The 26,390-nt window shown below is 55.7% G+C and overlaps 1 protein-coding gene across 1 annotated transcript in view; it reads right to left on the reverse strand.

Annotated features, from left to right (window-relative positions):
- Positions 1-312: 312 nt before the first annotated feature.
- XXYLT1 (xyloside xylosyltransferase 1) overlaps positions 313-26,390 on the reverse strand; it is a 37,590-nt gene continuing 11,512 nt past the window's right edge. Inside the window, exons 3-4 of the mRNA XM_075031663.1 lie at positions 15,263-15,395; positions 313-1,471 (exon numbers count right to left, since the gene is read on the reverse strand). Coding sequence (XP_074887764.1) covers positions 1,075-1,471; positions 15,263-15,395 — 530 coding nt within the window. The 3' untranslated portion in view covers positions 313-1,074. The remainder of the gene's footprint in view (positions 1,472-15,262; positions 15,396-26,390) is intronic.

Below are 26,390 nucleotides of genomic sequence, written 5' to 3' on the forward strand. Positions count from 1 at the left end.
AGGATTTTTTAGGGAGCAGAGTGCTCATGTCTGAAGGCCACTCATTCACAGCACAGGCAGTTCCCCGCTCCTTCCAAACCAAGCCCAGCTATGGTGATGATGATCTTTTTTTAAAATCCAGTTTGTGCACTGGCCTGTTTATTTGGATCGCTTGCTCGGGACAGACGTGGGATAATCACAGTGATAAGCTATGTGGGGCACCACATTCAACTGCCCAACAGATATACATCAACTACCTTTTAATCATGATAAGAAGAGCATGAAACCTCCTATTGCACAGGACTTCAGTTGTGCCGCAGAAAAACAGCCGAGTGTGTTTCAGATCTGCAGCTTTATTCTCGTACAAAAGGTTAAAGGCAAAGCTAGAAAAACGAACCTATTGGTACACGCTCACCGAACACTTCTAAGACAAGATAGGGCAGTAAAACTTTTATTGCTAAGAAGAACCAACAGAAGGCTTTAAAGCACATCTAGCATTCAATTTTTGTTTGTAAGTAACCCAATTTAAAGCAGCTTTTCAGTCTTTAAAACCCTCTCACCTTTCTGGAATGCTTCAAAAGGAAGATGACCTGAGGACGGCATCTGCTCTCCAGAGGGACCAGACGGATGCTCTGCGTGAGATGCAGAAATGGGCCACCAAGGAGTGCCAAAATGAAACCCAACTGCCCGGCTGTGGACTCCTGCCGATCATGAGAGAAGGCAAGGCTGCACAGCACCCAGGGAGCAGCACCCTGCCATGTGCAAAAGCAGCGGTTACCTGATGGCCCCTTGGCTGTCCCCATGTCCCAGTGGCTGTGGCACAGACAGGTACCACGGACTTGCCCCAAGCAGAGCCAGGAGCTGAGCCCAGGCACGGTGACCGTGGATGTCCCGCTCCAACTACCGCACTGCACTTCCTCCTGGAGGGGTGAGGCTACAGGCAATGGGATACTGAACGCCCTTGGGATCCCTAGGGATCCGCCTGGGATGCAAAGGATCAGGGCTGGCCACCCTTCCTGAGGGACTGCTGGTGCAGCCACTACGGCTCTGCAGGGCTTGCTGCAGCCAGAGCTGCTCCCGGGGGCGGTGGGTGCCCTAGTCTTCAGGGATCGGGGTGTTGCAGTTCCCGTGGTAAATTTTGACCTCACCCTCGCACTGGAAGTACTGGTCGAACACGTCGCTGTATCCATGGTCCCTCCACCACGTGCAAAGCTGCCGGTTCCACGTGCAGTCAAGCACGTGGAAGAGCTCCGGGTGCTCCATCCCCACCATGGTGAAGAAATCCTGGTCCCCGAGGTGGCCCTTGAAGTGGTACTTCTCTGTCAGCTTCTGCACCACGGTGGGCTCCAGCAGCTGGTTGTAGAGCTTGGACTGCCTCATGGCTTCCAGGTTCAGGAGCAGGACGCCACTGTTGAAGCCGGGCAGCCCATCGGGAGGGGGGTCCCCCACTTTGGTTTGGGGGTTCTCGCGGCGATACTGCCAGAACGTGTGCCTGCAAAGAGAGGAAAAACAGGAACAGGGGAGTCAGGGAGCGCAGCCTGAAGAGCAGCCACCTCAAGTCTGGGCAGGTCTGGATGACAGCACAGGATCTACCACCCACCCAAGGGATCTCGCAGTGCTTGTCTTCTGGCAGCTGGAAGCACCCAGCCTCCCAGAGCAGCCCAGTGCTTCTTGGGCTGCGTCTCTCTCCATCCCCCTGCAGAGGATATTGGCCAGACCTCAAACCACTCTTCTTGCTCTTTCCTAAAGCCTCTTTTGTTTCTACCAGCCATCGCTCTGGTGATCCAGCTGGACACAGGATCGCATGACTGCTCACACGGCTGTGTGGGGAGACAAAACCACATCCCCAGTGCCTAGGGCGAACCACCAGAAGTGCCCCTACGGCTGGTACGCACCAGGAAAATGTCCTGCAGTTAACGCGATCTCAGCAGCAGAGCTCGTAGCATCATTATTATTATTACTTGATTATGGGGAAGCTCTGGATCAAAGATGGGCCCCGGTTTGAGATTGTGCAAAAAGAAGGCTTGGAATAAATCTGAGTGACAGAAATATTTCTTCAAAATAAAAATAAAGAAAGAAATCCAATGGCAACATCTCATTAGCTAAACAAGCAGTGCCTTCAGCATTTGCAGCCTAGGAAGGCTCAGCTGTAGCAGCTCTGGCAGACGCAATCTTCACCAGCTAATTTCCAGCTGCCAAGGAGAAGAGAGCGGTGCAAGTCTAGCAATACACAAAACTAACTCCAGAGGGTGATTTAAATGGGAAAAATTTAGACTACCTAAACAAGCAGGCCAAAAATGTCTTTGGCTCCTTCCTCAGCCCCGGGGCAGTGAGCACACCCCACCATACACACACTGGTTGCTCCCACCTGCAGGAATTGAATTCATCCCATGCTATTACCCAAGAAGCTGGGGTTGAATCTGTCCCAGAAAATTGCTCCCATTCAGACTGAAAATCTTCTGCCCCCCAGCAGCATCCTCTGCTGCAAAGCCAGGCAGCTGAGAGCTGTGGTTCAGAGGAGGGCAGCAGGGACCCGCAGCCCCCACTCCATCGCCTGACAGCCATGGGGTACCAGCACTGTGCTCTCCTTCCAGCCCTAACACTTAAGGTAAAGCTACAGCAGTTTTTGCACCTCACTGTGAAGATGTCAAGGAGAAACACTGTTAAAAAAAATAAGCCAAGCCTGCTGGTGGTTCCTCTCTGAATCTGTCAGACACTGACCAAAGTCTCCATGCATCTCCGGGAAACAAGAATTTTTTGGTAGATGGTGTGGGTTTAACACCCAAGGGTTTAAAGTGGTCCCCTGCTTGGAAGCTGAAGCTGTGCTAATTCAGATGTAAGAAGATGCATAGACATTAGCCCCTGGGAGAGCTCCAGAGTCACGGTGGGTACTCCCACACTGCAAATGTCTAGATTGGAATTTTTCTTGTAAGAAGCTATGTTGAGCTCCAACAGGCACTTGTTCAGGGAATCCTAAAGCTTGCACAGAGATCAGACTATTAAATCCATCCTTCTGGCCTGTCCTCTGGATCCCCAGCACAGCACTGTGAGACTGGCCAAGGCGAGAGCCAGGATTCAACAGCCACCAGCAGAATTATCCCAGCAGAAAATGTGGACCTGTTAATGATGTCAACTGCGAGCACCTTTTTTATTTCCTGATCTGGAGAACCACAACCACCACACAGCATCGCTTCCTTACAACTTTCCATTTAGATGCTTTAGATTCAAACCTCTGATATTTCTCATTTCATTAAGGGTCTTTACACCACTCCCTGTCGCCTGATTCAGGACAGAAAGGGTTTTTCCCAGTGCCAGTTTTCCATGGAAGGAAACGCTCAGTTTTTGAGCAGCCGTCCGTCTCCACGCCTCCTGGAGAAGGGGAGTGGAGGACTGGCTGCCTCATCGGAGCCGGCGGGCAGCAGCGCTCGCTTGGTCTAAAGGGCAGGGAAGGGATGAAAGGGCTCTGCCTCTGCAAAGAGCACTTATGTCTTGGGGACAGGCACCAGGCCACCACAGAGATGACTCGTGGATGCTCATGAGAAAAGGCAGGCAAAGCACTCTCCACGCAGCGTTAGAGGGAAGCTCAACCTGCAACGACATGACCCAGCCACGTCTCCCAAGGTGCTCAGGTCCAGGGGTCTGAGCAGAGGCTGACTCAAGCCCACCTCTGCATTCCTCCTCTCTCTGCTTCTCCCTAGCAGTGCCAGGAAAGCCACCCCCATGCCCCCAAAATTATGCTGGAAGCTGGCAGGAGGGAGAGGGGGAGCAGTGTCGTGGAGGGAGGCACCTTTCCAGCTCCACAGCAGCGGAGCTGACTTCTTCCATGTTCTTACCTCCAAAAACACACTGCCCAAGCTAAGGGACGAGATTACAGCCCCTGCAAGCAGCTAAACCAGGACAAAACGCAAGTGCCCAAGCCCTCAGCATCACCAGGCCGCAGTGGGGCGAAAGCAGATCTGTATCGAATGACTCAATTTTTCAGCAACGCCGTTCCCCAGCGGATTACTCGGCGACGGCTGATAACGAGAAGGGAGGAACGTGCCTTTTTCTGCGAGGAGAGGAGACAGACCGGCAAAGCAGCAATTGTTCAGCCCTTCCTCCCGGCGCTGGCGTGACGGGGCCATCCTCTCCCGGCCGTGCGTGGGGACCGCAGGGGCGCAGGGCTGGGAGGAGGACAGGGCTGTCCCCGGGGAGCGATGCTGGGGCGAGATCCAGGATGCAACGAGCTGTGGGTGGCTCCGCAGCGCCGACGGCTCGGGAACCCGCTCGCAGCACCGCACCACAGCCTTTCCAGGGCTGGGCTCGGGCCAACCGAGGGAAAGGTATTCTGGCAGGGCTGCTGGCAGCATCTGTTTAGCCTGGATTTTGCTTGGCTTTTGTCCTTCTAATGGAGGGTTTTGGCGCTGTCCTTCTGCAGGGGCCAGGACAGAGAAGAGCGTGGTTGAAAGGCACCTCCACCCAGCTGGAAGTGGAAGGAGTGGCGGGTATGAAAGCATCATTTTCTTTGGAGGAGATGGGGCTGGGGAAGCACAGCCACCAGCTAAACAGCTAAACCCAGCCTGTGCCACGCGCCGCTCTGTCCTCCCTGACACCACCCCTTGGCATCCACCTCAAATTTTGGCAAAAACATGGGGGGAAAATCCAAGGGGCTTGATGAGCGTGCTGCCAGGATGCAGGGAGGAGGTGCAGGGGGTGCAGCCCCCCCACTGAGACAACCATGAAGGAACCGAACCCCAACTGGATGCAATGGAAACGCCTCCCTGCCCCAAGCTCCTGGAGCAGCCAGAATCTCCCTAGGGACAGGCAGCTCAGGCAGGGCAGCGTGCCACCAGCCTCAGCTCCGGGGTGCCCTCCTCCCTACCCCTCCGGCAGCGAAAGCCAGGGCAGGAAGGCAGCCCGGAGATGCTGGCCACTGCTGGGATGCAATGGGGCAGGAAGCTGCTGGCTGGGAGGAGGGGAGGAGAAAGGAAGAGGAGGCATTTCGGGCTTTTGTTAACCATCCCGGCCCCTCTGGCCGGGAGGGAAAAGAGGTGACCCTGGGCCCCCGACCCCGTAGCAAGGTGCGGGGAGCCATGCGGGGCCGCTGCTGTGAGCGCCCGCCTGCAGCCCTGATGGGCTTTGCTTTGAGGAGCTGTTTATAAACAGAGCCGGCGTGTGCTAGGAAACATCTGGAGAAGAGCATTTCCAAGCATTCAAACGCTGGGCCCAGGCAGCCCAGATAAAAAAACCCGCTTCCACCAGGACTTCCCTTGCTGGCCCAGCACAGGGCGCTCCGGCCGCACCTCCCCTGCCTCGCAGGCTGGCGGTCAGGAGCCCCAGCTCGCAGAGCTGCCATCGCACCCTCTAAAATGCCTCGCTGGGGATAGCTGCCAGGGGGAGAGGGGACCGCTCCACCTCCCAGCTGTACTTTGCAGGTCCTTCCCTCGCTTTCACGTACACCACGGGGCAAACGCTGGGTGGGATGAAGACTTTGTGCAAACCCATGAACTTCCACTCGTTTACTTCAGCTCTGGCTTACGGGACAACCTCATGGGATGAGCTGGAAACCACTGGTAAAGCAGCAGGGTGCCCTTGCTGGCAGAAAAGGCAGGGTGGAGGAGGTACTGCCAGCTGGGAGACCAACAGCAAGCCCAAAGCACTGGCCCGCAGGGAGCAGACTGGACTCGTGTGCCTGTACCCACCTGAGATGTTCAAGAGGCTGCAACCCTGCCACACCAGCTGCGCAGCCACTGCTGGCCTTGCTGATGAGGATGTGGATCCTCACCATGCGGTCGCATCTCCAGAAATGCGGACAGCCTGCAGGATCCCCCCCACGCAGCTGGGGAACTGAGGAGCCAGGTCAAAAAGACACAAAGTGAAACCAGGTGCCGGGCCAGCCCCAGGGTGGCTGTGGTCAGAGGATGCTCCTGGAAGGCTGCAGGCTCTCCCAACACCCCTGTGCACCATGCGTGTGCACTGCATGAACCTGAGCAGTGCAGTACCTAGGGAGGAAGGCTGCACAGCCTCTCCCTCACCAAACGGGGAAGCAAAGCCAACAACCACAGGATAAACCCACAAAAATAAGGGGTCTGCAAGATTCTGGATGCAATAAACATCCCTGGACCAGTAAACTCCTCGCTGGAGCTCACTGCTTTGCTCCCACCCCTTGCCAGCGGTGGCAGAGTTTGGGCCAGCTGCATGGGAGGGCAGGACGGGCAGCAGCAGCAGGCCAGCAGCTTCAGGACACACTTGTCACCAAGCCTCTCTCATGGGGGTCAGGGGCTGGGGGACCCCGAGTCCCATCCAGCCAGGCACAGGGCTCCTGGTGCAGAAAGGAGGCACGGGCTGCTGGCCGTCCCTCTCTGCACCACTCTGACAGCAGCCCTGCCAGCCCAAACACCAACTAAAACAAGTGCACGCTCCTGCTACCTCTAAATACACTTTTTGGTTCCTGAGCCAGAAAACAGACGGCTGGCAGTGTTATCCCCAGCTGCTGGCAAACGCCACTGTTCCTGTGCAATAAGCAACGAGGCACAAGCACACCGCGCTCCTCCACTCTGTGCCGCTGCCGGTGCTCCCCCAGGATGGGCAGGAGGTCACGGCGTGTGGCTGCGGTCCCACTGCGCCATCCCCGGCCGAGCTGCCCATCTGCCTGGTGCCCAGTACCTGCGGGGTCCCAGCCAGTCGGCTGAGGAGGTGGACGGGATGGGACCCCCAATGGGAAGTATGCAGCAATGATGGGGACAGGGGGATGTGTTTGAAATGGAGGGGGAGAGAGCAAACAGAGGGAGTAAATAATTGTAAAGGCTTCTGGGGACAGCCCGTACCAGGCTTAAAAGCAACCTGGCTCCCACAAGCAGCCTGGAGGACCCCCTGACAGCGGCTTCTGTCCAGCCCAGAGCAGAGCGTGTGCGCGGTGGGGAGGGAAGAGTGATGGCATGGGGACGACAGCATCATCTGTCCAGGGGATGACGGTGGCTCTCCCCCCTAATCCACAGCAAGAATTAAGAGCACAGCCAGGAAACCTCCGCGTACCCTTCTCCTCCCCTTGGCTAAACCTCACTGTGGCAAGCAGCTGCCGGCCCCATACCACCGATCGAGATTAGCCCTCAGGAAAAGGCCGTCTCCCCTTCCTCCAGCTCCACCCCACCCCAAAAGGCATTGCTACAGTGAAGACGGGCCCTTCCAAGCTTCTGCCGCAGCCAGAGGGAGGCATCCGCCCCAGGGCTGCACCCCGAGCAGCATCCAACCCGCGCTCCCCCTTCCCGCTCCGGTGCTGCCAGACCTCCGCCAGGATGCTCAGCCCTGCTGTAGACCGAGGCTTTGCAAACAAAGTGGCCCTTGTTGCTAATTGCTTACTTTCCGTGTGCAAATGCTAAACCCCTTAAGGAGCTGGAGCGGCAGGTTCAGTACCAGCCTGGTCCAGAGCGCCTTAGCTGAGGCTGAGCAGTTTGTGTAACCCAGGAAATCCTGGCTCCGTGCTTCTCGGGAGCACCACGCACCCAGCAGTGTGCAATGGCATCGCCAACACAGCGGTAACCCCGCTCTGCAGGGGAAACGTCAGCCTGGGGCAAAGCAACCCCAGTTCCCAGCCCAGGACAATGGGCAGGATCTGTCGGTGTGCACACCGGGACCACCTTACCCTCCTCTGATGGGTTCAGGGCAAGGGTCCAGTTCTGGCAGGACCTCCAGCCCTCCTGTGGAAAACGCTGACGAACCGATGGACTGAGCTCTTCAATGAAGACATCAGTAATTCCTTAATAAACTTCTCACGTAATGCACAAATTATGTCTGTACAGTGATGGTCTCTAAGCACAGTCTGCATGCCAAACTTTTAAAAGGCCTGTATTTGGAGTAGCAAATTGATTCTCAATGATTACATTCCTGCATGGACTTAGCAGTCAAAAAATGGGCACACTTAAATAGATGATTAGTAGCAACTTGCCAACGCAGCTTGCAAGCAAAACCTTTCCTTGGGACGTGGATTTTCAAGGCCAGTCCCCCTCATCTAAAATTTTTGTGCGCCATGCCAGTGCTAAAATCACCCTCCGAATAGAGGTGGGACCATAAATCCCTGTCTGGGCCGCATCGCTTTCCTTCCTTCTACAGATCAAACGCCCGTGGCACTAGCGGCAGCGCGGCGCGATCGGCTGTGTGCATCGGACCATCTGCTCATTCAGCGCTGGGGAAGGACGGGGGGCAGCCCGTTCACGGGGGTACTCTGAAACACCGCGCGCCTAATTATTGTCAAAACGGTAGATTTCTGTTAACAACTGTGCATGGACTCTGCTCGGGCAGTGCTCTCCTGCCTGCCTCGGAGGCACAGGCAGCCTGCCCCAGGCCACCCTTGCCTGCCAACGGGGCTCTCACGAACAGGGGAGATGCCCTTCCTCCACAGACGCTCACCTGCTGCTGCGGGGAGGAGAAATAAAAGGCTTCCATCCCCTCATCCCTGTTTGGGAGTCCCAGCCGTGGGATACTGTGCTGTCATGGGGGAGTCCTGGCACGTAGGGAATCGCCACTGAGCTTCAGAGGGAGGGCACTGCGGGAACCCCTCCAGAGGATTGCCGGGAGCTTCCTCGTGAGGCCCCAGCACCGCATCACTCCAGAAAGCATCCCAGCTATGCAGCAAAACCTCTCGATTTCCTGCTGTTTGTTTGTTTGTTCCTCCGTCAAAGGGCTTCAGCTCTCGGAAGCTCCTTCTCCACCAAGCGCTGGTGAGGAAGCCCTTGGCCGAGCGGCACCAGCTGCCCTCCAGCTGCCAGTGGCCCCATCCGCTCCTCCTGGCCCATCTCTGCATGCTCAGCCCCGGCAGCTGCTTTCCAGAGCAGGCTCAAGAGCCATGCTGGGCTGGTTTGAGACCTCTGCTAGCATCTACAGCCCAGACTCCCCTCCTCACCACACTGCAAAACCTTCACTGGGGTGCAAGGAGTCAGGAACACCTGCACCACACAGGCCAGCTGGAGCCTTGCCACTGCCCATGAACAGCATGTTGCTTAGCAGCCCCAAACCAAGCTGTGACCTCCCCAAAAGTGTCATTGCCCAGCACGGACCTGCTCTTTCTTCAGTTCCTGCTCTCCCAAGACAAAAAAGTAACCACTGAAGATGACAGCAGTTGTGCAAATACCCAGCTGGATCTAACCACCTGCTCACGATGTTTAGCGTGCAGGGGCTGGTGACCTACCAGTGCAGCCAGGTACTCCAGCAACGCCAAGATGCCACCAGTGTAACGCCTACCTCTAGGCACCGAAATCGAGATGTTCAGGAGCTGAAATTGAGAAGTTCAGGAGTTGAAGACAAGTGCAGGTATGGTAACTGATACATGCTCACCCGACACACCCTGGAGTTGTGTGCTATGGCCAACAAAAAATTACCCATAGCAAAGTCATAGCAAACTTCTCAGGCAGCCCTTGCAAATGAGGACCACCATCCACATGTGCTCTCTGCAGGACAGCAAAGTCCTTGGAGGCAACACTTGAACCCATGCTTGGAGAGTCCTGACTGCCTTACCCAAACACACACAAGTGTTTTGGTTGTTGGAAAAAATCATGTCTGCAATGTCCAATATCTCAAAAGGGACAGTTAATAGTATTAATATTATTAATAGTGTTTGTGCTAATCGATGCACAGTTGTGGTTGTCAGGTCTTGTCCAATTTATTCATTGCTTTTAAATGACATTTCAAGTTTGCTTGGTAATGGGAATCAGTGCAACGGGTCCTACATATTAATGATGGGTACAGATGTGAGCAACAAAACCCTTTACCTTCCTGGATAATTTTTTTTTTTATGAGAAAGTAATGCTGAATTCCTGAAATCAATTCTGTTGCCAGTTCCTTACAGGTTCTGCTTGTTCTGTAATTTTGGCTGCTTCTTGGCAGCCATTGCCAAAGAATTCCTAGAACCATTCCCGCTGTGCATCATGCAGCAGCACTTGCTACAAATCAAGTCAAAGCCTTGAAATTCTTTAAAATCCAAAGTGCACAGGGTCCGGCTTGCAGGACTGTGGGCAGGCAGCATTAGCATCACCACGCCTGGCAGGGCACAGGCAAGGCAAATTCTCCTGCCTTCGCTGACTGAGGGGCTTGGGAAACACAGAGCCCGTCGTGGCAGGCAGCTCCCTGCTCCCCCAGGGCAAAAGCACTTGGAAAAGAGCAAAGTCTCCAAATCAGGGCAAGCTGCCTGCATGAGGAGCCCACAAAACCAGGCAAACTCAGGCAGGAGGACCTGCCTGCTGGAGATGGTTATCTCCAATTCCAGAAAGCTCCATCCCAGGCAACAGCCCACCTGCACTGCTATATCTTATAACCACCACCACTGCCTCGGCTGATACCCAGGGAATCCAGCTGCTCCTCCTGGCTCGCAGCTGTCAGCAGTACTTTGTGATTTTTTTAAATCCCAAGAGAAGGTACAGGACGTACCATCTCAGCCCAGATGCGCTGACAGCCCGGCCTGGCTGTGGATTCAGCATTAGCTTGCTCACAGCCCAGGATAACTCCGTTCCTCTTCCAAACATCTGACAAAGTGACTTAGCACTGCTGCTGCTGAGCTCCCAGCAAACATCGAGCGCTGCAAGTGCCGTGCCTCCGGGTCCAGCTTCCACTCATTAACGGACTTCCCAGGGTTATTTTACCAGCTCTCAAACAAACAAAACCTGTGTGACAGAGCACACAGCACACCTAGAGCAGCTCCCACACGATCACAGGCAGAAACAAAGCTTTCCCTTTCCACAAAATAATGTCCTGCTCAAGCTCTCCCTAGGTTTTAGGCAGAAGCAAAGGCAAATGGCCTTGCAGCCATACAAGGACTCAATTGTCAGCCCTTTGTAGTCTGTAGCTGTCCCTTTGATGTAGATCCTTTCCTGCAGGACAAACTGTTATCTTTTCCCGCACTGTGGATTCCCAAGACGCCTCCAGCATCATTGGCCTCTTGTCATGGGGGACAGCAGTTAAGATCTCACCCAACGGCAGGAACGGAGGCAGCAGCCACCCTTCCAGCCCCAGCGACATGCACCCTCGGACCTGAGAAGGTCTGGGACCTCACCTGATGCCCACCATCCTACCTTGCTCCCAGCTGCAGCAAGAGGGTAAAAGCACCCATCTGAGGACCTGTGGGTTAGTCCTCCCTGTTGCCAGCAGACCATTCCTCTCCAGTGAGACCTCCAAGGGGAGCAACACGGGGCAGCGCTGAGGGCCCCAGGCGGTGCCGGCACGGGTGGGCACACAGAGCCCACTGCCACGTGGCAGCGCCAGTAACGGCGTCGGCACCACGTAGGAAACAAAGAGGCAGGGATGGCTGCGGGGATGGCAGCGGGGAGCACGGCACGGCGTGCTGGTCGGGGGTCAGCCTGCAGCAAGCTGTGCCTCACTCGCCCATCACTCAGCCCCGCGGCAGCCCGGACCACGGCTAAGCCTGCATGTTTCTTAGCAGGGCTAAGAAAGAGCACAGGAGGGCCTGCACTTCTCCATCTGGCCAGGATCTGGCATGGAAGGCCCAGTGCAACATAAATATTTATACAGAGCATCATGGCTCACCCTCTGTAGCCTGGTGAACAGGACACCGCCAGCACACCTGAGTAGCTGAAACGCTGCAGGGGACAACTGGATTTTTAATTAAGGTTATGACTCTGCAAGAGTACTTCCTTGCATGGTCGGGGACCAGGCAAACTTCAGATGCAGATTTTAATCTTTCCATCAAAATCATTCTTGCTGAAGCAGGAGCTCCTGGTCTTGGCCATGGTGTGGATCCTGTGCAGGCAGACACATGAGCAGGCATACGTCAGTGCTGGGAAGAGGCTCTGCCTGCAGGCCAGCATGCAAACGTCAACCTGGCAGGAGGCATCCAGTGCTGCCATGGCAAGCCCACAAGTGTCTACGAGTCTAGTGCACAGTACCAGTGTCCCCAGCAACGCTGGCAGTGGGGGCAGCCTCTTGTGGGACGAAGCTCTGCCTGCAACCCCATCCACAGAGGTGTCGGCCATACCCCATGTCACGCGTCGGATCCAAACGCCGCAGAAAGGACAACACGCCTGACCCACGCACAGAGTGCCGCTTCCCCCACTGCGGTTGGCGAGAAGCAAACCTGATGCCAACAGCTTCGGACCTCGGACTGACTCCTGCGCTTCACGTGGGCTCCTGCAGCCTCCCCCTCTGCACCCAGGACCCCCTGCCAGACACTGCCCTGTGGGGCACGGCGGGGAGGTGGGTCTGCAGCGTGATCCACGTACAGCTTCAGCAGGAGATACCGCTCTCCACAGGCCACCGAGCGACCCCAAAGGACAGGCCAGCCCCAGGCTGCGTAACAGTTAAACCCCAGCGTTTGCCTTGCAGGAGGGCCAGGAGATCCTGTTGCTCAGAGAAATGTGTTTGTCCAAGACAAACAGTGGCCGGGCATTGTTTCAGCATGAGTCAAATGAGTGGAAACGCTCCCGTGCCATCCTGTTTTGCTGTCTGGAGGTTTCCCCCTACCTTCAGGATGTGCAGGCAGGCTCCGGGACATTTCCTATTTGCTGTTCCCTTACTCCTCCGTTTCCCGCAAGCGTCTGCGCCCAGCACTGCTCAGTGCACCAGCGCAGCAGCCTGAGCCTTGTGCAGCCCCAGCCTGTGCCGGGAAAGTGCAGCCTACAGCCGGACAGCCAACGGGCAGCTGGCAGGAACAGCACTACCTCCCAGAAAAGGGTGCATCGTCTACAAAATACACTGGTCTGCACCCATTTATCTCCTCTGATGGGCCAAGCAGGTAAGAAGGATCCAACGCAGCCAAGTGGATTGATCCCCATCCATCTTCCCCATTGCTACCGAGAGGGGAAGATGGCATCCAGGCTTTGCCAGCCACTGGCTTACCCTGCCCCAAGGGTGCCAGTCCACAGCTCTGTGACCAAGCTTAGGAAAGCTCTGCTGACTCCTCCCAAGCCCTCTGACGTTTTGCCCAATGCTGGGGCAAAGCTGGTGCCGCAGAGAGCTGCGTGAAGCGGGGAGGAAAGCACAAGTGGCAATGGAGAGACCCCACCATCGCCCCGTAACCCTCCTTCACCCCCACAACCACTTTCCCAACTGATGCTTCAAGTCTGTGCATGTGGCAAATCACATGGCTGGAGCTGGCACCTCTTATTTCACACCTACAACATGTTTTTATCTTGCTAAAAGTATAAAAATAGCAAAGATTTTTTTTTTACAAAGACGCTCATGCTTTGTCAGCTCATGTTTTTGTCTGGAAACCCTTTTAGCAGCGAGGTGTGAGCCCCGCGGGGCAGAGGGCTCGGTAGGAGAGCAGGCTGGCGTTTGCACAGCTCGCCCCGCGCCGGGTGATCTGGCGACAAGAAGGATCAGGAACTTGTTTTCACATGAAGATCAAAACAGCACAAGAAGAAAAGCACAACATAGCCCAAAGTGACCCAGAACGTCAAAACTGCAACAACAGAAAGTTCAGCCCAAAAATGTAGCCTGTGAGGGCTGTTATTGCTTGGCTTGTTTGTCCCCACCGCGGGCGGCAGGAGGGGGGAGAGCACGGCTTCGGCTCGGGTCAGATATTCAGTGCTCAGCCCCGCGGTCCCGTGCCTTGTCCCCTGCCGTGCTGGAGATCTCTCCCTCCAGCAGAGCACCCCAAAGCTTAACACGGTCCCCTCCAGGCACACCTGGTCCCACAAACCACATCCAGGCACTGGAACACCATCCCTGCTCCCTAGCTATGCATGGAAATAATACAAAGACAATCCCTGCAGAGACAGAAATACAGAGCGATTCCACCATGGACTAATTGTAAGCAAACAAACACTTAATTTATCCTGTTAGAGGCTGCACCGCTAACAAATGGGATCTGCCCTGCTGGGCAACGCTGACTGAGGTTGCCAGTCCGATGCAGCCGCACTCAGCTGTTTCTGCTCCCTCCATCCTGCTGTAAGTTCTAATGATTGGATATGATTAACTGGGGCTGGATTTACCACTCTGGGCACCAAAATCCTGCCAGGACACCCAAAGCAGATACAGGAGCCCTCCATACTCTGAGCGTGGTGCCACTCTATGGCGACGACACCTCAGCATCCGCATTCCTCTGGTCCCAGCTCTCCCTGCCAAGAGCACAAGTCAGGAGGGAGGTGACACTTCTACCACAGGCATAGAGATGTCTTTTTCCAGCCCGGGAACAGTGGCGACTTCTGCAGCTTGAGCAACCAGAAATGCTCTCATGAGCATGCTCTCAGCTGGCTTGGGCTTCTAGGAAACGACCAGTGGTGATTAATGACCATCAATACCCGGCTGGTGAACTTCCCTCTGTCTCCACCCTCATCCCATCTGGATGCACATGCAGCAGGAACGGCTGCTCCAGATCTTTGCAGCTCAGCCTTTGCCCAAGAGTGCTGCTGGACATGTCTTAAGAGGTTCAGTTATTGATCTCACTACTAAGGCTCCCAGTAGGGAAGGAAAAGACATACGGAGCTCTTAAGCTTTTTTTATCTTTCTCCAAGAACATTTCCATTAGGATTAGCAAATCCAGCCAAGCCATCTCAGACACTCAAACTCTGCTCAGCTGAGAAGCCATTAAGGCATCCTGAGCTGATGATCTGATTCACCCTGGATTAAAACAAAACCTGAGGTTCATCCTTGGAACAATGCACGCTAAACTAAACCAATTTCTTTAAGCACCAGCTTGGAAATCTATGTGTCTCTGAAGCCCACTGGTAGCCCATGAGTGGGAAGAGCTGGGCCACCCCTCGGTGCGCAGCTCCCACCACTAGCTGCTACCACAGTCGGCACTGGCTGGTGGACCGAGGGTCTGACGAGCAAGTGACCATGGGGCTATCCTCAGGCTTTCAAGCCCAGGTCACCAACAGAGTTGCCCACTCAGTCTTCCCTGGGGGAATAATTCTTCAGCAGAAGGTGCACTGACACTCCAGGGACCCAGAACCTCACTGTTGCCCAGACTCAACCCCTACTCTTTGCAACATTCACAGCCAAAACCTCTGAGCCCTGACATACAAACTGATGCTCCAGAATGCAATCACAGCACGTCAGCAGGCATGGCTGGGCAAACACACCTCTAGCAGCTGTGCTATAATCCAGGTATGGATTTTGGCACCGATGACCAGGAACTTGGCTCTGGAAGCCCTGTGATGGTGTGTGAGAACAGGGGAACCACTGCAACACTTTTTTCATACTGATGTACAAGTTTCAGATTAAGTACCCCTGCAGGGATTAAAGCAGGGAGACTGGTTCCCCCTAGATTTTCTTCCAAAGACCAACGTGAGTTGAAGAGAAGACATGCCAGCTGCCCACTGCCCACCCCCTGTTCCCCATGGGGAGGTGGCTGTACCTGTACACTGGCTGCATTTCCCTGGCAATCCCAATGACTGCTCCCTCTGGGAAGTTGTCAAACTCATCAAACAGGTCTCGGATGTTGGTCTTGTACTTCAGGTCCAAGTCTACCTGGATGATCTGTGTTATTTCTGAAAGCATAAAGAGGAAAAGTCAGCTATATAAGACAAAATTGTAATCAGTGATTACTAATAGCAACTTGATGAATTACACCCAACACGGATTTGGTGCAATCAACCCTGTGGACAAGACTCGGCCAATTCAGGGCAAACACAATCCAACTGCAACCTCTACATAAAGCTACCAACCTTCAATGATCGCGACAGCGTTTACCACTGCGCATTTTAGGCATGATATACTTCAGAAACCATTTCTGGTGACTTCCTGCTTCTATCCAGTCCCTCCTTCCTTCCAGAAGGCCGGTTTGCCATACAACTGACAAAAGCAAGAGGTAGCTTCAACGCAGCCTCTCCCTTTCTTGAAGTGCTTCTGCAGGAGCAGCCACACAAACCCCCATGCTTACCTTCTGCTACCTACTTCTGGGAAAAGCTGTCAACTCCATGAGCGTTTCCCAGCGTTTCCCCCACAGCATCCCTGGCTTGAAGCATCAGAGCAATTCCCGTGACGGACAACATCAATAATTCAGTCAGCCGCGTGACACCCTCAGCAACACCTGCACAAGCTCATTAGCTGCCATTGGCCTGACTCGGGCTTCTCCGAGGGCAGAGATTACAGCCCCCTGCCTGCACGAAACTGCTGGCAGGCTGCGGCAGCCTGCAAAACTTTATTACTGCTGGTGGTACTCTGTCAGGGACAAGGAGGGTCGTGCAGACATGGAAGCATCTTCCACTTGCAGCGGGAAAGTGGAGAGCAGCTGGAGGACATCATTATTAAGGCCAGGCCTGAGCTCGTTAACAGGGTCAAGGCCAGGCCTGAGCTCGTTAACAGGGTCAGGCCCCTGCCTGCATTTGTCATAGCCTCCTCTACAGCACACGAGATCGACTGATGGAGATGTTGCTTGGGAGGGGGTGCAGGAGACGTGCCTTGTCAAGACTGCTTGTCCCAGGTGGATCTGGGGATGTTGTACGGATTGCAGCAGGCCAAGTGGAATGCAGCGAACGCTATGAGAGATCGGACCATTGGATGGGTTCCTCCAGCCCCAGGCAAAGCCATGTTCATCTTCTGGCCAGCCAAGCTCAGCTCTACTTGGGGACTGCGAGGGGAGTGGAGCCGTTCCCCATGGTGTTATGTAATGCCAACGCTATTTATATGTGTTATAAAAGCCAAGAGCAAATTGGCCGGGTTGCTTAGCACTCGGCACTAATTGGATTAAAAAGACTGTGTCAACCTGTTTTGGCCCCCATTCATGATGCACAGGTGCCGTTACAGCTTTCTGCAGGCTAGATGTGCGTGTCACCACTGCTTTCACAGCAATCAGCAAACAAAATCCTCCTCCTTCCCCTTGCCCAGTCCTTGCAGGCAGGAGGACGACCCCAGCCTGCCCTCACCCTCTGCTGCCTGCACCCTCCACGGCTACGGGCAGGGTTTCCCATCAGGCTGGCGTTTCTGCAGCGCTGCCCAGGCTCCAGCCTTCACACCACCGTGGTTCCTCACCCCCTCGTCCCGCCGTGCTCGGGACAGGCTGCTGGCTACCCCCGGTCTGCTGAGAGCAGGAGGCAATCGCTGTTTTCAGCCCCTAAAGCCACCGTTGGGACTAGAGACCCAGAGATGCTGAGTGCAGCCAGGCATGGGCAGCTATCCTCCGGCACAGGAATGCAGCTTTGACATTTCAAATGCGTTCGTCACTTGTGTTTCAAGCAGATGCTGGGCTGTACAGCAGCTCTGAATTTTTTGCAGATCCTGCACTAATCCAGGGCTCTCGGCAATTGGTTGTATCTACCACACTGTCCTCATTTAAGAAGGAAAAAGCCCCGTGAGGTTAAGCAAGAAATATACTGCTTACTCTGCAAAGCATCCAAGCAGAAATATAAATCAAGGAGAAATAGTATCGAAGCTACAACCCAGGCTGTATCTCAATTTATTTTTTTAACATCCATCACTCTCTATATGCTAAAGGGGAAGGCCACACTCCCTCCAACCAGCAGCACGGCAATCCCCAGGCCTACCTAGTATTTACCACCACCATAATCCTCTGTTTGCAAAGATTTAAAACCCAGGCATAGTAATTCACTACAGGCTAAAGCAGGTCTTGACCTGAAAGCAATTTCCCTCAGCCTTCCTAACTGCCTTAGAAATCGCTAGCACAACTCAAGCAGATGAACAGGCAGAGCGGAGTATTTCTGCAATGGGGAATGAGACATGTATCCGAAATACCCTAAACCTCCCCAGTGGTCCATACCACAGCGGTGCAAAACCCCAAATCCTTAATGCTACTGCACTTGAGAACATCCAGACTGGTCACAAAACTTCAAGGGGAGGAGACCCAGATCTCCAGGGCAAGGAGACGCCGGACCTACAGCACAAGCTCAGCCCAAGTGAAACCGGGGTGTAGCCTGAGCCCTCCAAGGCACTGCTGAGGATGGGGAGAGGGTTCTCAGGAGGATCCCAGCACAGCTCACCCTGGTGCACAGCAGCCTTCTGATGCCTCATCAGGTTTCAATTAAATCAACCGCGAGGCACGTCATCCGATTGTTCTCTAAAATTACAGATGAGCACTAACTGCAATTAATCACAGCAGAGAATGAAAGCTGAGCTTGGGGGAAGCTCCCAGCCCTGCCTGCCCCAGCACCAGCACCCCGCACTGGTTCCACACTGTGGTGGCAGAGCCCCCCAGGAAAAACTCACTAACAATTCAGTCCCAGAGAGCGCAAAGTACTTTTCCTTTTTTTCTTTTTTTTAAAGCAAGCGTGAACTGCAACACCGAGACAAAAATGAGCATGGGTGACGTCGAGCACCACTTTGCCAGATGCAGCTTGCACGGATAGAATAATGGCCAAGACGATTTCTCTGCCTGTGACTGGCAAGGGGCCAGTCGCTAATATTTATGATGTATCATGCTCTTTCACCGTTTTACCAAGTGCTTTGTCCTGGCTGCCATGTGGGGGTGGAGGAATCACATGCTCTCTTAGGCACAAACTGCTTGGAGGGGTCCAGCTGGAAATGTGGGAATAGGCTGAGAGGGTTCTGCTCAGCAAGCGAGTTTTCTAACTTTGCCATACTGTACATTACCCTCTGCTTTGTTCAACTCCAGCTCTTCCAGCCACAGTTTGTAAAGGGGAGTTATGCCACTCAAAGCAGAGATGATCTCCATTAGCAGTGACAGCTTTACAGCACAGGCTGGCCCCGTTTAAAGCTCGTAATGTTTTATTGCAGCTTCATACCAGCAGCCACAGTAGGGCTGCTCTCCAGGCTTGGCTCAAACCCTCCCTCCAGCCACGTCCAGAGGAGAAAGACCAGCTTCAAGGATGCGCGATCCCGCAGCAGGGTCTGCGGAGCTGCAAACCAGGAGAGAAAGCCACTACCAGTGCCTAAGCTGCCTTGCACCGGGGCTCAGCTGCCGAAGAGAGGGAGAATCAAGGTTATCCCAGAGCAGGACTCCAGAGAGATGCCGGTGCAGACCCCTCTCGTGCAGGCGCTCCCTCCTTCCCCCCCAAGAGCCTCAGCCCAACAAGGGGGCACAGGCAGGCAGAGGTCACTTCCCTGCGCCCCGCTGCCCAGCATCCTTGGCCAGGACCCAGCAGAGCTATATGCTGGCATGTGGGCAGGCACCCCAGATGTGTGCCGAGGGGCCTGGCGGGTTGTCTGGATGCTCTGAGCAGAGCCCAGGAGCCCCTCTGGCAGGGTGCAAGTCTGGTGGCCCTTCCCAGGAGGACTCCACAGCCTGCCCCATGGCACAGCGGGGACAGAGCGGGATGGGAGCAGGCGGGCGTGCAGCGAGCTAGACCACCCCACCAACACGTAGCGTGACTCTGAGGAGCAAATTACTCTTCTCGGAAGAGTCACGCGGGAGCGGCAGCGGCAGCAGGGGGGTCACGGGGAGGAGGCGTGCTGCTTTGGCCAACCCAGCCAGAGCTCTGGGGAGGCTGTGCAGCGAGCAACCCTGCAGCGCCTATTACCTCTCCAGCCCTTCTTGACCCACAGCCATTGTTTGGAGCAGCCTACGGATGGGCAGCCTTGAGCCTGTAGGCAAGGACTACTTTCCCCTAGCCTGCAAGAGATTTAAACAGCGGATTTAAAACTACAGGAAAGTGGCTGGATGACAGATGGAGGGTCAGGAGAAGAGGAGATGCAAAGGCAGGAGCCTGTATGGAGCCTGGGGGAAGCTGCCAAGCACGTAAGCCTGTGGACACAACTCCCTTGGCTGCTCTGGGAATGCCAGCTGCCGGCTACAAACCTGATGGGAGCCTTTTCTTGCTCCAGTGCCTTTGCCACCAGCGAGTCGCTGCCTCCCCAGTGCTGCAGGCAGCCAGGGCAGAGGCAGGCAGCAGCAGCTGCGTGCACTCCCCGTGGCACAGACGGTGCTGACACCCTCCATGCACAGTCTGGGCATTCCCAGGTCACCCAGTGATGGCCAAAACTAGTCTCTGGTGTACGACAAGCGATTTGAGAGGCTCCTACATGAGCTACAAAACTCCTGGGCACCAGACACCCCAGGGTAGTTCACCAACGGTGCATTGGGCTCTAACAGACGAGGCTGAAGAGCAAGTTCCTGCAGCCCCACAGCCTGGCCTCTGCAGGCAGCACAGGCTGTTCTGCAGGCAAACTCATTTACACTTATCCCAACAACTTTCTCTGTACGAGGGTTGCTACCGTGACAAAGCCCAGACAGCGGGCACGGGGCTGGGGCATATGTGCTGGCCTCGTCTCCAAACCCTCTTCCATACAAACCACACCAGATCTGGGGCAGAGGCATGCCACCAACAGCAGCCACCAGTCTGTAGAGAGAGGAAAAGAATGAAAATAATAACAACTCATGTCCAGGAACAAATAGCAAAATGGAGAGCTGCCATCACAATGCAAAGGGCAGAAGCTGTCCGGCAAATGGCATGGTCTTAATTGCTGTCAACTGAGCAGCGGTTTAACAGCTTTAGAGTAGAAGAAGCAAGAATTGAAACCTCCTGGAGGTGGTGTAGCTCTCCAGCCCACTGGCAGGCTCATGTTGGCACAAGCTCAGCTCCCTCCTCAGAGTACAAAATCCTGCCTGCAGCTGGTCTGGCAGGGGAGATGCTGCAGGCAACGGTGGGATGGCAGGAGGGGACAGGCCCCTGCCCTGCAAGGCTGCGCTGCGCCCAAATCTCACACACACTCCTGAGGCAGACGCCCGTCACCAACGCTGGTGGTGATCTGGCTCTGCTCCCGCCACCCTCTGCACCAGGGCCTCCACGTGTCTCAACAAACAGGTTTTTAAGGACCTAAGCACCCTGGTGCACCATGCTGAGGAGAGACTCCTCCGACACGCATCGGATGGGAGCACCCCGACCTCCCTGCACCTCCTCCGCATCGCAGCAGCGACTTTTGGGGCGCCTTGCGCCCACGCGGAGCAGAAGAGGTGGGATCAAGGAGGACACCACCGGGATCGCCGACCGTGCCGTGCGACCCGGGCACGCCGCTTCGCCTTTCCCCGCGGAGCCAGCAGCGGCGAGTCCTGCAATACAAGGAGGCAAGAGCCCCCTCCATCCTTCTGGAGTCAGTGCGGGGAGCAGTGGCCTCGCAAGGGCAGGCCGATGGGCAGGGACAGACAGCTGGTGGATGCGGAGCCGCTCAGAGACCCGTCTGCAGGGACAGCAGTGGTGCAGCCAGCATGGGTGACACCGCGCAGCGAAGGGTCAGGAGTGTCCCCTGCTGGCTGCAGCCCCGGGTGTTGCGGGGCTGCTGCCGGGGTCTTGGGGAGGGCCAGGGGGTGGCTGTGCATTTTGCCACCTGATTTGAACCATCAGAAGGAAGAGGGCTGGGCAGCCCAGGCTCTCCGAGTTGGGGTCAGCAGGGCTGGAGGGCTCAGGTCTGTTGGTCTGCAAAAGCTGGGCACACCTGGACAGCTTCCCCTCCACCTCTCTCCATCGCTTTGAGTTTGGCTCTGACTACCGATGACCGATGGTTTTTTTTAGCCGGAAGGTTTTTTAGCTGTCCTCATCACGACAGGGTGAGATCCCAAGGAAATCAGGAGCTGTGAAGGACCAGCAGTGACCTTCGGATCACTGCTCCGGGCGATAAACCTCCAGGAGCAGGGCAGCAGCAGCCCTTGCTCCAGCGGGCAGCACGCCTGCCGGCAGCAACGTGCGGGTCTGCAAAGTCGCCCGTGCTGGCTGTGAAACCAGGATCCTCCACCCTTGCTGGCTCAGAGGAACCCACGGCCAAGAAAAACACCACTCCCACGGCCAGCACCAAGACCGGGTGTGGGCGCGGGGTGGACAACAGGTTCCGGAGGGTCCCTGTGCAACCCCCGAAAGCCTCTGCTGCAGCAAGGAGCAGAGCACAAGTGCAGCTGCAGTGCTGGGCGGCAATGCCAGCGCCACAAGCCCAGCGTGGATATGCACGGTTTATTTACACAAACGCACTGGGTCCTCCATCCTGCCCTTCATTAGAGGCTGCCTGTGTTTGGCTCTTCCCCCCTCCACTGCCGGCTGCCCCCAGCCGCTCTCCCTCCTGTTGTCAGCAGGGCTGTGAGCAGCTTCCTCTCCAGCTGCGCGCTCCCCCTGCCAGGCCTTATTTTCTCCGCTGATAAAGTCTCCCCCTCTGCTTCCAGGATTAATCACCACTGCCCGCACAGCTGACCCCGACAGCACCGAGAGCCTCACCCAGAGGAAGGCACCCGAGGCAGGGGCACGCACGCATGCGTGCAAGCACAACATGCTCCGCAGAGCTTGCTGCCAGTGTGCTGGCGACTGGGGGGGCTGCGGTCGCCTTCCCAGGACCTGGTGGTGCTCTGGAGCCCACCTTCCCAAGAGAAGACGATCCTACAAAGCCCTGCACCGGCAGGGCTTACCAAGGTGCAGCTTACCTTCCAGCTGCCCGCTTAAACACAGGTCCTCGCCTCTGCCATGCGGCCAAGGGTCCTCTCTGCTCCTTGGGGCAGCCTAGCAGCCCCCCTCCCCATCAAACAGCCTGCCCTCCCTCCAAACAGGGTGCCAGGGGAGGGCAGGAGGCAAGGGGGGACATGCCCAAGTGCCCCGGCTGCTAACCAGGTTTCTGCGGCACCGATTAGGCATCCGGCAGAGCAGAGCAGCAACTGCTGCACAGCAATTCCAGCCTATCAGCTAATTAAAAATTAGGCTACCTGCCAGAGACAGATGACAGATCATCTCTACCACCCATGCAGGGCAGGCACCTGGGTGGGCTCAGGGGTCTGGTGCAGCAGCAATGGCCCCGGGTACTGATGGCAGCATCGCCCTGCTCGCCTCGCTCCACGCCACGCAGCCATCTCCAGAGGGATGGGGAAGACTCAGCAGGAGATGGATGCGTTTTGTTCCAGGAAATTAATTTTTCCTGTGCATCCAAGTGTCTCCTTGTAATCCATCAAGGTCTGAGGGACTAATATTTAACGGTGCTCAACACCTCGGCTCTTAACCTGACTCCAAGGCAGAGACATTGCTGAGCACGCGACAGCTTTCAGAACGGAGCTGGAAGTGCTGCTTGCTATGTTTTTAATATACGGTGCCGCTGGGGGAGGAGTGTGAAGACAGTTTTTGGAGCTGGAGGAAGAGCAGCAGGAAACCTTTTAATCAGACAAAATAAGGTTTAATTCCAGGTTGCCGTAAATTACAAAGCACTACAGATAGAAAGCTGTGAAGTAATGAGCGGACAAGATGGAAAGGGAAACCAAAAAGAGATACAGGAAAATAAATGCGTTAAGGTAGATGAGCTCACGTCCCGATTAACTGCACATGGTGGGGGAAGGGGCTGCAGGGCTGCAGGCAGATTTTGTCCTTGTTTCTTCCTGCTAAGCTCTAATGAGCCTCGGCAGAGCGGGGAGCGAGGCCGTGGGGGAAAGCAGCCCCGGCATCAACGCCGAGTGACCCCCAGCAGGTTCCACGCTTTGGGGACGGGGAGAGGGGCCGGCTGGGGAGGGAGGAGGGCAGCACCCACCCGCAGCGCTGGGCGCAGGGACCCTGCCGCTCCGCGGGGAGGGGGGAACAGCCGCACGCGCCTGCCCCGGCCTGACAGATCTAGGACATCCAAAAATAATCGATGGTGGCACCGCAGCAAGGGGCGGCCAGCGGAAACGATGAGAAGCGACACCACCCCCGGGGGCTGCGGGTCGCGCCAGTCCCCATCGGCGGCGGTGCCGCAGGGAAGGGGTCTCCGCTGTGCCAAAGCGCTCGGGGGGCTGCCGGGCACCTGCGGAGCAGCAGCCGCGTCCCCCTCGTCTCAGCAGCCCTTCCCGACGGCATCTCCGCAGCAGGGCTGGGGCCGAGGGGCTCTCCTGCCAGGAGAGGCACGTCCTGCAGGCAGCCGGACAGGGTCAGCGTCTCATTTCGGCAGGTGAAGACCCCCCTACAAGGCCACCGCCTCTGGCATTTACCTGGGGTGGGCTTATTTAAAGGTCTGCTGCTGCTGGCTCCCAAAAAGCACCACGAAAACAGCTCCCACGGCACAACAGGCTCGCCCCAGCAAGGAACAATGGCTGGCACCGCTCTCCCTCTTGCTCGCAAATCCATCACTCCAGCCTCTTCTCTCCTCATCGCAGGATCTGACATGAGTGCGTGCAGCCCAGAGACAGGCTGGGGAAGGAATCTGGCTGTTTTTCACATGGCTGCGGCAGCGTGAAGCAGGGAGGGAGGTTATGAGAGCACACCAGAAACTATTAACGCTCCCTCCATCCCTGTAAAGATGGAAACATTTTTGCCAGAAAATAAACCCTTTGGCTACTGCAGCACCCCGTGGGAACTGCGGCTTGGGAGCACGTGGCTCTGGGGCCATCACCCACGACTTCAGCACAGACCCCAGTTTTCTGTGCCTCTTCACAACATCTCCACTTCGATAACACACCATCAGGCCTGGAGCATCTGGGACACAAGCACTCTCCTCCTAGCACCCTCCCAACCTGCTGCGTCTCTGCGTAGCCCCAATGTGGTGGGGCTCAGCAACGATGGCAACGCTTAGCCAGCAGGAAAGGATCAGGAGCGACGTGCAAGTCACTGAGTTTTGTGGGTAGCTGCACCGTGCGCCAGGAATTGCTCTGCAGCTGACAGGAGGAAGAAGAGGAGGTGATGCTTCCTCATCTCCCTTAGCCTGGCTCTACCTTACAGACCTCTAATGCACATTTCTTTGTTCATCGTGTGACGCAGGATTAGTGCGCTGCAACTCACTGCACACAGGTGCTGTTGAGGGGAAACATCGTGTGCAGTCACCTGGCACCCTGCAGGCAAACAGACCCCGACTCGGGCAATGCCGCATTATGGATCTGAACATTGCAGCTGCAATGGCGAACCCTCACGCATGCACACCTACAAAGGCAACAGACAACGTTTTCAGGACGCTGCCTGCCTGCTTTCACAGAAGCGCACCAGCAGAAGACAGTTACTTGTCAAGGCGTTGTTCCAGCAACAGACTATTTTCCTGATACCTCTCTGCTTGACCCACTCCCCCCGTCTCCCAGGCTCTCCACCTCCACAGCCAGCGGCAGGAGTGCTCCGGGCGCCTGGCCTCGGCGCAGGCAAGATGCCCTGAGAAGGCAGAGCGCGGCTCAGCGCTCGCTCCAACACGTCTCCTCCCTGGCCTTTGCCCTCCTCCAGCTCTGCTCGGTGGGAAAGGAGTAAGCCGATGCTCACAGGGGCCGCTGTCTCGGGGCCGGGGCTCCCAGAGCAGGCAAAGGCTGCTATCAGTTTCATGGGAGACCAAGCCAGAGCCAGCAGCTGGAGCCTGCTGCAAGCAGCACCAAACCCCAAGCCCCCTGGGGCTTGGTCATTAAGAGGCAGCTTGGACAAACTTCATTATAATCTGGTCTACGCTTAATAATCAGTACAGCCGTTGATAATGAGCTGGAGGAATTGCCCCATTCAGAGTCTGAGGCCGGGGATACCACTGGACCTCCCATGTGATCACAGACGCTGAAGTCTGGATACCCGCTATGAAGCCGATGCTGGATACCCGCTATGAAGCCGATGGCACAGCTCCCGGCTGGCAGCCACTTCCCCGGACACGGTGCTGCTTATTCACCTGTAGCAGCCGGCTGTGCTTCCCCCCACCACACACAGCCGCGTCCGTCCCCCCGATGTGCTCCTGCACAGCTTGCAGCTCGGGGAGATCCTGAAGTTTGGTGTCTATCAGGCAGCAGCTTGCGATGATTTCCTCTTCCCTGAGGCAGCCCAGCATCTACAACGTCCTGCAGCAAGGAGCTCCACAGATCACCGCACTCTCTGTTATAAACCCACCTCTCACCAACTTCGATGCCTCCCAGTTCTTGTACGAACATCTGCCTCGCACAGCTTGTGGCTTCATGGACCACACCGTAACCCCCTCGGCTGGCCCTCTCCCAGACTGGAGAGTCCCAGTCAGCCAGGTTTGTCCCTTACCGCTCTTCTCTGAACCTCTTCCAGTTTTCTTCCAACAGACCATGTCGATATGCCATAAATTTCAGCAATACATAATGATCATTCTTGCTTTGTTCTCCTTCCTCATAGCTGCTCATCTTTGTTTAGTCACACAGAAACTTACCCACTTCTCCCACTGCTGCTTAGTTCCCTTACCTGCCTTTGATGAATAATCTTATCAAATACATCTGCAGACCAAGCTCCTGAGTTTTCAGTCAGCAAGTCCCCAGGTGTGTCTTCATGGTAGAGTACTGCCCAGCTCCTACTTCTCTTATCCATCGCCTCTCATAAGCACTGCAACCAGTGGTCTTAATAATTTGGTTGTCTCTCACCCTACCGATTTCAATAGTGATAATTATGTAGAGTATTTCCTCACCAAGTTTTCTCTCCCAAATATTTTGCAACACATCCACTTTCTTACCCCAATTCCTAACACCAGAATAAACCAGGTGGGGAATTGGCTCTCTTCCCCTTCTTGGTCCCATGCTTTCAAAGTATTTAAAACAGGCAGGGGGTGAGCTGAACAGCGTTTGCCTCTCTCCCCACCTGTTAGCTAGACACCTTCTGATGGCTCTCGCTGTCTGCTTTTGGAGCCTTCTGCAGGCACGTGGGTCATCTCTGGGATGCAGGAGGCAT

The sequence above is a fragment of the Buteo buteo genome, chromosome 7, assembly GCF_964188355.1.
Source record: "Buteo buteo chromosome 7, bButBut1.hap1.1, whole genome shotgun sequence".
Classification (NCBI taxonomy): domain Eukaryota; kingdom Metazoa; phylum Chordata; class Aves; order Accipitriformes; family Accipitridae; genus Buteo; species Buteo buteo.